This window comes from Chelonus insularis, unplaced genomic scaffold, assembly GCF_013357705.1.
Source record: "Chelonus insularis isolate UGA/USDA-ARS -01 unplaced genomic scaffold, ASM1335770v1 contig_74_pilon, whole genome shotgun sequence".
In the NCBI taxonomy this organism is placed as follows: domain Eukaryota; kingdom Metazoa; phylum Arthropoda; class Insecta; order Hymenoptera; family Braconidae; genus Chelonus; species Chelonus insularis.
Window position 1 is genome coordinate 359610 of NW_023276734.1, and position 14172 is coordinate 373781.

Here is a 14172-nt window from a genome sequence, read left to right on the forward strand (position 1 = left end):
ATAGACATCTGATTATGGAAAAAAATATGTGAGGAGAAAGTACGAGAAAACAGATGAGAAAATGCATGAAAGAAAGTATGGATAATTAGATGAAAAAGAGCATGAGAAATACATGAGAAAGATTATGATAATGAATGATAGAATTCATAAGAAAATGTATGAGAAAAAATATCGGAAAATTGATGAGAAGGAACATGAGAGAATGAATAAGAGAGACTACAAGAGAATATGTAAGAGAGAACAAATGGAGAAATAAATGAGATGAAAGAAAGACATTTTTTTCAAATTACCTCAATATCAATTATTCGTCATACATTGTCATGGAATATTTTTTTATTCTATATTCATAACACATTTGACTTTCTTGCATATTTGAATAACTCAAAAACGGACAAAAAGAAAAACACATAATTGATTTATTGGTGTTCTTCTTTATGTTGGCCATAAAAAATTTATTATTGTTAAAACATACGGCTGAACGAGAAAAAAAATCTTGAATTCGTAGAATGCAAAACCGTTACACGTTTAAATAGCTACTTATAAATTGATTTACTATAATTTGTGTCACTCACAAATCATACTTTTGGGAAATTATTTAAGCTTGAAATGTAAGGGAAGCAGTGACGAAACTATTAAAATGGAATAAATATTAATTTACAGTAACCAATCGATTATACTCTTAGGAATTATTGAAGTTTATATTTCAAGAACCGAAAATAAGACTATTGAGGATAAAGAGAATCATGATGGTTGTTTCGAAAAAAACATGATTAATATTCGACCCTCAGTGAGTGGGAGGATAAATTTGTGTTTCATAGGGAAAAGATTTGTAACACTTGGTAATAAGACGAAGTAATGAGTTATATTATTATTTATCGGTGTACCTTATTCGAAAATATTATGAAGTTATAATGTTACTTGTCGTGTAGCTGAAAAAAACTTCTGTTACTCCTTAAATTATAAAAAAAATAACATTCTGATTTGTCTTGTTTAGGTATGGTTTTCTAATAGACGAGCGAAATGGAGGCGCCATCAACGAATGAACTTGTTGAAGAATTCTTCATCTGCATCATCTGCACAACTACCAACAACAACTTCTGTTACAGCTACATCTTCTCGTGTTGACATGGACACTCTTGGATATAGAACATCTCCAAACATATGTTATCCCATGACTGATATAGGAAGTCAAAATAGTGCTTTTCATCCAGTCACAACAACTGCACCTATACGAAATTCGATTAATTCGGAAAGTGCTCCGACTGAATTTAAATTAATAAGTAAAATTATCGAAAAAAATTCATCCCTTTTAAATGCGAATGCAACAAATACAGGTTTTTTGAACACAGAGAAAGCATTAGAATTACAAATGGGAACCCAAAGATCCATTGAAAGTAGTCCAGAGTACCAAACTCCAAAATCAAATTATATTCCTGCTATTACTCCCCCAATCCCTTGGAAAAATCAATATATCGATCAGCAACCATTAGAACTTATAAAACATGATCGTTAGAATAAAATTTAAAAAAGAAAAATCAATTTCAAAATCTCCAACACTGTCAATGATTTCCAGTAGAACTTTATGACAATCATACAAAAAAGCATTGTACAATTTTTTAAGTAATACATATAGCGGTTAAACCAGTGGGGTTAAACTTAAGAGACAATTATAATACGTCAGATTTTTCTTTATTATAACTAAACCTTAGGATAGTTCAATATTCTCATTAATGCAATTATCCATTGAAGATTAAAAAATAAAAGTTATTATAAGTTAATTCAAACTTATTCATTTCGAAAAGTTACAACGTGGATCGTAAAAATTCTTATTTTATTGGCTACCAATTTTTTCGTATTAGATTTATATCAAATACTTAATTTTGTAATTTATATTTCAATTTTACTGGATTTTTATTCTTCTTTTTTTTAAATATATTTGATTATTGAATTCTGAGAGTTCCAATGACAAATAGGGATCGTTTTTAGTAGCCAAAAATATAGAATCATTTTGCTGATACGCGAGTCATATATTTTATGATATAGTCGCAATGATAAAACAACACAGTGACTTTAATATTTTACCTTTTATTACTTCAAAGGAGTAGACAGTAGTGAATGTATGTTACGAACACGTAAATAAGAATGACATTTGTGATCCGAACCAAAAAATATACTCTGAATATAAATCTATAAATGTGTATTTATAATTTAAAAAATTTATAGAATCTGATATTTTGATAAAGTATTAGTCATTCATCTGTATTACTGATAGTCATTAAAATATTCATTAAAGATATCTGTTTTTGCTATTTTTTATTTTATTTATTTACCTTATTTCAAGAATAATGTCTTTTTGTGACTAATAAACAATAACCTTTTTTATACAGATAGAAAATAAGTATGAACACATTTTTGACAACGAGTAGGATTTTTTTTTCTGATTAAGGCACAATAACTTCATGCTCTTCACGAATGTGAAAAATCTACGAAATATACTGAATAATGCATAGATTTTGAGGTTTAAGAAAGAAATGATTCGTTACTGGCAACGTCTGTCTTATTTGTTTATTTGCAATTCCACTGAAATGGCGGCTGATACAATGCTTTTTTTTCATCATTTTATCTCTTTAGAATCACCAAATGCTGGATCATAATGACGTCGTTAATCTAATCGTTCCTCAAGTAACTCTTGTTGTGTTATTTAGAACTCATCAAATTCAACAAACTCGCTATTACTGGACAACCCAGACTCTACACTCATTAGTAGCAGATTACTTTTGTTCTGACTTGGAGGGCCCCAAGTCAACAAGTCTCAGAATATTTGAAAATTGTTAATGCCGGACTTGTCCACCGGCGCGTCAGTCAACTCACTGGGCCAATCATCGGGAAGTATTTCCCTCATGGCCCAGAAGGCAACTCTACGGCCCTAGTGACGCCAACAAGCACGCGGTCGAGCACTTGTGGCGTCAATTAGCTCCAGGCAAATCACGCAGTCATCTCTGTATAATTTTTCGCAGTCACATCGCGGTTTTGTGCAGTCAGCTCACCTTTGGTAGTACCATAGTCCAGTCAAATGAGGGAAATGGGATAATTTTGGTTTGCTGCGGCCAAATTAATGATTTATGGATGACTGGATCGGAAATTTCGCGAGAAACACAATGGTGTAGGTTAAAATTGTTTGGCACGCATAGGGGGGGAGTAAGTCGCGAAAAACCGCCCCCCTCGCGAATTTCTCGATTTCTATGATAGATATGAAAAAATGTTTTAAATAAAAGTTGTTCAGAATTTAATTTTAATAAAAAAAGTACTGAACACTTTTTTTCATATCTATGATAGATAAAAAGTTATTCGCGACTGAAGCTTCACTATTGACAAAAGCTTCAGTCGCGTCTAAGAAAATTAATAAAAAATACTTAAAGTTAGAAATATTACTTTTTGGCGATTGATTTCGAAAAATAAGATATTAAATTTCATTTTTAGAGAAAAATTTTTTTTTTTTATTAATTTTTTCATTATTTTTATACACAATGAATTATTTAAATCCTTCTCATTTTGGTTCAAATGCACCGATCAGCCCGATTTTGGGCTCAAAATGTGCAGAATTAAAAATGGAACATTTCATCTATGCAAAGTTTTTTATTATTTTGCACCTGTTAAAAGTTATACAGGTATAAATATTTGGGCCCCCGAGAGCACTTTTCCTCTTCTGCCGCCGTTGGGTGCGACAGAGAGTAATACATATCTCTCTGCTTCACTCGCACTCACACAAAACTTCTGCGCATGCGCCGAGTATGGTAAAACATGAGTGCGAGTGAAATGCTCAATCCAACCGTAAGTGTGACAAAGACACTATACGGTGAGCGAAGAGGGGATGTTTTGGGCTCATGCTGGTTACTTAAAAAGTCTTTTCGAGCTCGAAATTTTTCAGCGCGAGAATTTTTCTAAGTTTTACGCGCTTTAAATTTTAGAGAAAATTTGTCAATTTTAGGTCCAATAATCATATATATAGATCGATAGAGAATTAAATTTCCTATCGATCTAGCTATACTTTTTTGGACATTTTTTCCCGATTTTTTTTGCCAAAAAAAATAATTATTCGGGAGAGAAAAAATTTATATCTCCCACATAATTAGATCAATCGATCTAAAAATGTGCATACATGTTCTTGACATATCTATGAACGTGTTTGCCAATTTTCGCATGTTCGTGATGACCGGAAGTCATCCATTTGAATTTCTAAAAAAATAATAATGGAAGAAAAAATAATTTTTCCTCTCCCGAATAGTGATTTTTTTGCCCTTTACTTTTTTTTAAAAAATTTATATGGATGACTTCCGGTCATAAAAAAATTATAAATATTAATTAAATTAAAAAATTAAAAAATTGGTTATTAAAAAATTTATATTTTTGATTTATATTTTTAATTTTTGGGGATACTACGGTTTCCGTGGCGCCGCCATTTGAGGGTGTTTTTAGATAGATCGACCAAAAATAAGTCGAAAATGAAGAATAACATTTTTCGATATCTCGCTTCGTTTTCGAGATATCGAAGGTCAAAGTTTTTATATACGGATGGATGAAAAAGGAGACTGCGCTAGAAAAACAGTCGATAAACAAGATTCCTTTGTGAAGTACATTTCAAACTAAAAGCGCGAATCATTACAAATAATACTAAAAATTGACATTGCATACTTTTCAATAGAATCATAGATAGTATAGAATCGTAGATAGTAGCATACCCCAATCCGTGCTTTTCAGGCAGAATCAACTATCAACTAGCACAAAATTGTGTAGAATTGTCTCAAGTAGATAGTAGCATACCCCAATCCGTGCTTTTCAGGCAGAACCAATTGTCAACTAGAACAAAACTGTGTAGAACTGTCTCAAGTAGATAGTAGCATACCCCAATCCGTGCTTTTCAGGCAGAATCAACTATCAATTAGCACAAAATTGTGTAGAATTGTCTCAAGTAGATAGTAGCATACCCCAATCCGTGCTTTTCAGGCAGAACCAACTATCAACTAGAACAAAATTGTGTAGAATTGTCTCACTAGTCGACAGAGCTAACTGATATACCTAACATTACAAAAAATGAACATTCACACATTTTCGTTTATATTTCTAGACAATTTTGGCTATAAAAAGCTAAATTTTATAGGCTTTTTACACTCGAAGTGCACCACGGGACGGTATTGTCTAATCGCACTTTATACACAACAGAAGGGGACCCCTCGGCTCGTCACTCCCGAAGTATTTTATGACTCCAAACCCCTCCTGTTGTGTTGAGACTAATTAGTTTCAAAAGACATCCTCACCATCGTATTCTGGATCAGAGTCTCTTTCTATTGCTCTCTCAATATCGTCCTCTTCGTCATCCGAACCATCTTCTAATCTCATTTTTTTTGCCGGTGGTAAAAATTTCTCTTCTTGAGATGATGTGAAACATGGTGGATCAATTTCTTTAATTGTTATTCCTTTCTCCAAGTTTCCTTTCACTACTCCCGGATATACTTTTTTAATATCAAGGAGGAATTGCATGATTTGGGAACCCAGATCTCCCTTATACTTATCCAAATATGTCTTTCTATAAAAATAGAGAGCCATATATTGGTGTAGAAGTTTTGGGGTTCTACGACATTTAATCGATTTTTTTAACAATTTATTTTGGTTCTCCAAATCATTAATGGTATTTGCCGGATTTGATTTATCAACATATTCACCGATACTATGATTTGTTCGCAAATGAACAGTACTATGAGCGAACATTCGTTCAACTCCTTCATACTGTTTTGCGCTGTCTGTACATATTCGGGATGTTGATGAATCTACATACTTTTGTATGTACGGCCACAATTCCTTCTTGCTTTTTCCATTTACTTTTAAAAATAACCCAACTTTGTCTTCCTTGCAATATAAACCAAGAACGGTTGTAGTCATTTGCTCGGTAACACGGCCCCGATTGTATTTTCTTTTAGTCAAAAATGTTTCATCAATTTGGACCGTTTTACCTTCGCCACCAAGTACCAAATCACTGTGTGATGCGATTACTTCAGCTATTTCTCGGCAATAACTGAAGTAATCAATTACAGTATTCCAACTAAGCTCGGGGCAATCTCGATGATTACGCCAAGCTTTGAGATGATTATACACATCAGTGACTTGCATCTGAATCGCGAAACAAATGACGATTGCAAGTACATCGCGTACTTCGATGCGACACGTATTTCCTTCGAAAAACGTATCAGACGCTGGGTTTATAATTTTTCGGCACGATTTATCTCTTCTCTTCTTTGATCCTTTTGAAGAACACCTCCATACCCATTTGAGTTTTTTGTCTCCAAAATCCTCAACGAGCATTGGGAGATTACAACATGTCGGTGGTGTCGATTGACGCGACGGAATTAAGCCGATTTCTTCGAGAAAAGAAATTGCTAATTCATTTGTTGTAACAAGTTCTCCAAAAGAATGAAAGAATGAAAAATTTTCTAATTTACTATGTAATTCTGGATGCATACCTGACATTTTGGAAACTTGTAGAAAAGAAGAACAGCAGAAAGAAAATCGACAAAACGAACGATACCGAAGAACAATGGAAACTGATACAAATAAATAATCAATCATTTTAGTATTATTTGTAATGATTCGCGCTTTTAGTTTGAAATGTACTTCACAAAGGAATCTTGTTTATCGACTGTTTTTCTAGCGCAGTCTCCTTTTTCATCCATCCGTATATAAAAACTTTGACCTTCGATATCTCGAAAACGAAGCGAGATATCGAAAAATGTTATTCTTCATTTTCGACTTATTTTTGGTCGATCTATCTAAAAACACCCTCAAATGGCGGCGCCACGGAAACCGTAGTATCCCCAAAAATTAAAAATATAAATCAAAAATATAAATTTTTTAATAACCAATTTTTTAATTTTTTAATTTAATTAATATTTATAATTTTTTTATGACCGGAAGTCATCCATATAAATTTTTTAAAAAAAAGTAAAGGGCAAAAAAATCACTATTCGGGAGAGGAAAAATTATTTTTTCTTCCATTATTATTTTTTTAGAAATTCAAATGGATGACTTCCGGTCATCACGAACATGCGAAAATTGGCAAACACGTTCATAGATATGTCAAGAACATGTATGCACATTTTTAGATCGATTGATCTAATTATGTGGGAGATATAAATTTTTTCTCTCCCGAATAATTATTTTTTTTGGCAAAAAAAATCGGGAAAAAATGTCCAAAAAAGTATAGCTAGATCGATAGGAAATTTAATTCTCTATCGATCTATATATATGATTATTGGACCTAAAATTGACAAATTTTCTCTAAAATTTAAAGCGCGTAAAACTTAGAAAAATTCTCGCGCTGAAAAATTTCGAGCTCGAAAAGACTTTTTAAGTAACCAGCATGAGCCCAAAACATCCCCTCTTCGCTCACCGTATAGTGTCTTTGTCACACTTACGGTTGGATTGAGCATTTCACTCGCACTCATGAGGAAAAGTGCTCTCGGGGGCCCAAATATTTATACCTGTATAACTTTTAACAGGTGCAAAATAATAAAAAACTTTGCATAGATGAAATGTTCCATTTTTAATTCTGCACATTTTGAGCCCAAAATCGGGCTGATCGGTGCATTTGAACCAAAATGAGAAGGATTTAAATAATTCATTGTGTATAAAAATAATGAAAAAATTAATAAAAAAAAAAAATTTTTCTCTAAAAATGAAATTTAATATCTTATTTTTCGAAATCAATCGCCAAAAAGTAATATTTCTAACTTTAAGTATTTTTTATTAATTTTCTTAGACGCGACTGAAGCTTTTGTCAATAGTGAAGCTTCAGTCGCGAATAACTTTTTATCTATCATAGATATGAAAAAAAGTGTTCAGTACTTTTTTTATTAAAATTAAATTCTGAACAACTTTTATTTAAAACATTTTTTCATATCTATCATAGAAATCGAGAAATTCGCGAGGGGGGCGGTTTTTCGCGACTTACTCCCCCCCTATGCGTGCCAAACAATTTTAACCTACACCATTGTGTTTCTCGCGAAATTTCCGATCCAGTCATCCATAAATCATTAATTTGGCCGCAGCAAACCAAAATTATCCCATTTCCCTCATTTGACTGGACTACCAAATACGGTCAAGTAGACTCAGACAACTCTCACGAATAGACGTGAATCATCATCATCAATCTCATCAGTACCAGTGGTCCAGAAAACTCAGTTGTAGTGTCTTTGGGCGCGAAGTTGAACTGGCGTCGACGCTATAGTGCCTCACGGACAGTCACACATATATCACACACTCGAACAACTCAGATGTATAGTGTGCCTGTTGCTATTCACTGTTTGAAACTCTTTTTGGTGAAAAAAAAACAACCATCAGACTATTCAAAAGTGTATGAACAATTAATGTACAGTCAACTCACATAAACTCAGTGATCATTAGTTTCTATTGTTTAAGTTAAGTGTGATTGGTTAATAAAATCTATAAAACCCATACAATTTGGTGTTAATGAACCATTTTTGAGGAACCTTCTAGCATCCAACCTGTACCGTTATTCTGCTCTTATTTATTACAGTCCACTAGTTTTTAGTTTGTTCGTCCGGCCGACTCGAAGTCAGAACAACTTTTATTATCTGTCGTGGCTTCTACATTCTCTGTTTCTACTGTCATTCATCCGTAATCGTCTTTACCTCTTTACCTTATAGTGGTGATTTGATATTTTTAAATTCGTTGACATTTCGAATTATTCGCGCAGCCCTTATAACTACACATAAAATGCAAGAAAAAGTCTAAGATTTTTCTCATTCTCTAATTCAGCAATAATTAGTAGTAACTGAACTTTTTTTTGTAGGTTATTTTTTGAAAGTTAAAACTATTGACTTTTTTTTTGGATAAATTCTCTACAGCTTGGCTCCATTTTCAGATTTAATTCTTTTAAGCAATTACAACCAATTCCATCTATGTGCGCATCGCAAGAATTGAAGCATGCGGTGAAAAATTTATCAAAAAAAAATACGTCTGAGCACACTTTATCTGTGCTAACACAAAGAACTATCTAATAGTAATTTTTTATAACAAATATGAATTGGTTTAAACAATGCGTAATTGTTAAAAGTCATACATTACTATAGATAATATTATTTCGCAGATAAAATCTCAATCCATGTAATATACGTATTAGTTTATCGACAAATACAATTTTAAATTGTTTATCACAAGTTCATATTTTGATGAACAACGCGTGATTAGTGAATATCATATTTGGTGGTAAACAGTAGTGTCTAGTCTCTATTGACTTAATTTTCGAATAGAATTTTTATTTTTTCGCTTGAAAGTATTTCAAATAGTAAAGTTTTTTTGCTATGAAAAAAAATGGCTAAATCGAAGTAGTTCAATTATTCTTTATAACTTCTTCATGTAATTGTATCTTTTAACCCTGAAAACTCTGATTTCCTTGAAATATTTTCCATTTAATATGAAGTGTCTTGTATTGAATATAAAAAGATCTTACATTTAATGTAAAATGTCTTAGATTTAATATGGAAGATTTTACATCGAATATATCATACCCATTTCATGTTTTTTTTTCTTCAATGATGTAAAATAATAGAATCTGAACAACTAATATAAAAAGTTAGTTTATTAGAAGTGACAGATTCAAATACAGAGTCGAATAAAAAACGTCAAAAGTTAGCTAGTCTCAGTCCTAAACTGGAGATAAAAAAACGCTCCCCTCGTTGCTATAAACAATCTAATCGTCGAGCAATCTTCGTTAACTAAGAAACTGTCGTTAGTCAATCAATCCATAGATGGAGACATTCATACTCTTTACAATATTCACGTATACATAGACGATCTACATAATAATATAGTTTGAAACAGGGAAATATTGATCTCTAGCTCAATAAAGGCTGGGTTTAGATCTAAGGTAGCTGGCTTGATATGATTTATAATGTTCAAAGGGAATGTAAGCGAGATGCAAGGTTCGAAAAATTGAAAAAAAAATTTTTCTTAACTTTTTAATAATGAGAAATAATTTTTTTTAAATATATTGATTGATATTGATGTAAAAAAAAGTTTTATCAGAAAATATATAAATACAATCTACATAATAATTTAGGCTGAAATGGAAAAAATATCAATTTCAATTTCAATAGATAGAAAAAGGTGGTGTTTGAATCCATGATAGCTGCCTTTATGTTACTAGTCTATTGTTTACGAAATAGCACTTTCTATAGAGTAGGGAACTTAAATTATAGGATAAATGATTGAAGAATAATTTTGTTTCATTATTTAATAGCAGAAAAATAAATTATTACCAGAAAGATTTAAATCTAAATAAAGTCTCAACAATTTCTGAGTTTACCCTTAACGCGAATTTTTTTTGTTACACTGTTTGCAATTCATCACAAGCGGAATGTCATCAAACAATTCATCATAATCAATGGCTGTTGGTTGATAATGTAACCGACATCGGCGATATTTCGCAATTTCTTTATCTTTCTGTAGATTCTCCGGTAATTCTTTCTAAACTCTGTCAATTTACTTTTATGCACATACAATAAGAACTTCTTTGGGAAGGAATGTAATGTCTCTCATCTATTATATTGATTCAGTTGATAATAGATTTTCAATGATTTTTTTAACGACGGTCTATCGTAACAATTCGTCTTTTACTATCATTCGATATTTCTACGTGTACATGATCTAGTCTAAATAGTGATGCTTCTACCCATGGACCAAGTTTTTCAGTTGATTCTTTTAATACAGGAAAAAGGGGAGTGAGGAGTTGTCTATTAGTTGATATCGTGGTTGTATAGTATAATTGTGAGTTGTCGAAGAACCCGATCGAACTGTGCACTCTATTTTTTTTTCCTTCTAGAGCTGAAGTCCTCTCTGAATGTACATCTAATTGAAAGCCACTTTAATCAGAATTATATATGTTATTTGACATCGTTAACGAACCATTTTAATGTTTGTTTTCATATTTTACGATCATCTTTCTTTTTCGATGATATAAATTTGTTAATTTTACGAGAAACAATACGAAGAGCTCTTCTGAATAGTAGTTTCTACGATGAAGATGCTTAAAAACGGAGATCATTAAATTGTAAATTTTTTTCAGCTATCAATGCCCATTTTTTAAATCGGAATCATGGACTATCATCCCAGCATCGATAGCAGTTTTAAAATTTTCTTCTAGTTTTCTGTACTTTTTCAAATTTTTGTTTAACACTATCGATACATAAATTCTTTTTCTTACCAGTTTGCCAATACTTAGCTGCTCGAAATTTATGATCATAACTTAAGCCCTCTTTATCAGTAGTACATGCTCCATCAGACACTTTTGGTTCATGAATTGCAGATGCATATTCTTCGTCTTCCATTATTTCTGACTTCCAATCCTTCTATGGTTCTTCAAAATGTAGTAAATTCTCCTCCATCATTTCGATATCAGTACACCCATTCATTGCATTCAATGATATTTGTTCAAAGTGATTCTTTAATTGTATTTCAGCATCATTTACAGGTGTCTCCATAATATTTATAGTTTGAAATGTTGTTAAAAGTAACCAAATAACATTGAGGGGGTTAACTTTCATTTTTAACTATTAAGTTTTACACAATTTTTAGAATAAAAGATAATAATATTTCTACTTTAAGCACACGATTTTATACGCATATAAAATAATGACGATTATTCAAAATCAAAATGAATGCAAGATGTAAAAATATTTATTCACTACAGTATTAAAAATGAATGCGAAAAAACAATGTTACAATGTTTTAACTGATCAAAATATATCACATTTGTTAAAAATGCTGGCATTAAATAATCCGTATATTACAATCACAGAAATAATTTTCCTCAAAAATACTTTGTCATTGACTGTGATAAGAATCATAGCTATGTTTGCTCACATGACGATAACGAAGAATAATATTTTGACTAATTTGATTAGTGATTTTGTTTACTGTTGTTAATGTTATTTTGAAAATTAAAAAGACACTTATCTCGTAATTTTTTATACTCTTTCGATAAAAATTGGTTCCATCAATAACTTCTAATTTTTGAGTTATAAAATTTTTTGATGAATTTATGTCAGCCAGAAGTAGATAGACCATGAGAGTTCTACCAAACTTTTTTTTTTCAAAGAGTATTGTGGTAGAACTCTCATAGCTGTAGACGTGATGAGTGGGATGTGGAGGGTTCTAAGGTTTTGTTGAGGAGTGGGGTCGAGGGAGGATTTCTAAGGTAAGATGTCGCCTTGGCGATACCTAAGTGTAGGCATGCTGTGTCTCGGTAAGTGCACAACATAGATGGGAAAATCTTACTAGGTAATTAATAAAATTAAACAGGTGAGCATCACCTTGGTCCTTTGAGCTCGAGAACTGAAGCTAGTGAGATGCATTGACCTGCAGCTGCATAATCTTAAGTCGCGATGGAATCCAAAAAAAATTTCGTGTGGGAAACGCGTGTTGGGGGTTATTAATAAGTGATCAGTTTTACGAGTTATACATTAAAAACAGACTTACGTTAAATCAAACTTGCCAGAAGTATACTAATACATGAAAAGATATCGGTCATTGGCTTATTCATCATGAACGACAAAATCATTCAATACATTCAAAATTGTAACACTCATCATATTCCTGATATAAATGGATTTATGTGTGTGTTTAATCATCAACGAACACCTTTACAAGTTATCTAGATACAAGTTACAATAGAAACATTTGATACGTTGTTTAAGAATAATCAAACTTTTATCGAACCATAGTTTGAATTGATGGATTTGATGTTTGATAATACTATATATAAAAAAGCAATATTATCATTTAGTGGATATTATTTTGATATAAATAGAAGCAAGGATTATAATAATAAAACTAAAAACGTCAAGAAAAATATTCTCAACGCATTATAAATTATGGAATACCCGTGTTATGTCCAAGTTTATTGATTTTAATAATTTAAATTCAAAATTATTTAAAAAGCCTAAATTAGGGATGAAGTGTAGCGCGCTTTCGTGAAGGGGGCGCTCGGACTAACAGTAGGTTTCAGGGTACGAAAAGTCGTTCCCTTTCTTTAATTTTGATTCAGGGATTCGTTGTGATTTTAACCGGAAGTGGCGGTTCTACGCAGTTTATCGTGCGAGGGGTTGAATACGAAAGGAAATAAAAAGGAAATGATTAAGATCTGACTTCAATACAGAAAATTTATACTTACCATGAAAAAGGGACTTAGAAAATGAACTATCATACTCACTCTCCTTCCTTGATGGCTCTCAATAAGAGCCAGAAAGGTCAGAAATATCGTAAACAAATATCAATAGACACTAATGGTTAGGTTTGAAGACAATCCTCTATTCTTATGTAAAATATTCTTTTACTTATAACTTGTAATTTATAACTAGAGTTCAAGGTTTGATTAATATAAAATCATTACAATGATCAATTTAGTGGTTCGCAAGGACCAGAATAAACAATTTACTTTATTTATTTTAAATTTATTGAGTTCCCCAGATGACACTTTGCACTTGGACTCGATAACGAATCTATTTCTTATATTCAATTATTAGTTGACTTTGATACTGCAAAACTGCAGCGTTGTCAGCTGGGTCAATTAACTAGAGAAAGAGCAACAAAAATTAAGAGTGGAAAAATTTGATGTTTTGCAAGAGGATCAACGTTTCGTCAAGAAGACTCGTTCAGGCGAAATTTAATACTCCGTTTCGACATAAAGTCATCAAAACATCTACAAGAATTATATTGATAGGTCATTATTCATTCAATTCAATTTATTCGAAGAAAAGAAAATTAAAGAAAATTATAATAATAGACCGGACATACCACCTGAATCATTCGTTGCCATGTGTAGCAGAATATTAAGAAATATGAATTGAAGAAGCAATTTGTCATCATTAGCATCATAATATTAAATAAAATTTAATTAAAGTTTCGTTGTTTGAATGTAATCAAAGCTAAAAATTTTGATAATGAAAACTTATCCAAACATAACCTACCTCATTAATATGGATGGCTTCAGAATAAATAGAAAATTCTACTGCAAAGAAATAGCGTGTATTCGAGTTGGGAGCGGTGAAATATATTCAAGCCATTATAATACTGGAAATACATAGACTGTCACGAGAAGAT

The 14172-nt window shown here is 31.7% G+C and overlaps 1 protein-coding gene across 2 annotated transcripts in view; it reads left to right on the forward strand.

The window, feature by feature from the left end:
• The window catches only part of LOC118071107 (phosphatidylinositol 3-kinase 2-like), a 187913-nt gene extending 185721 nt beyond the window's left edge, over positions 1 to 2192 (forward strand). For both annotated transcript variants that reach the window (XM_035090061.1, XM_035090062.1), the window contains exon 6: positions 995 to 2192. In XM_035090061.1, coding sequence (XP_034945952.1) covers positions 995 to 1513 — 519 coding nt within the window. In that variant the 3' untranslated portion in view covers positions 1514 to 2192. The remainder of the gene's footprint in view (positions 1 to 994) is intronic.
• Positions 2193 to 14172: the final 11980 nt, after the last annotated feature.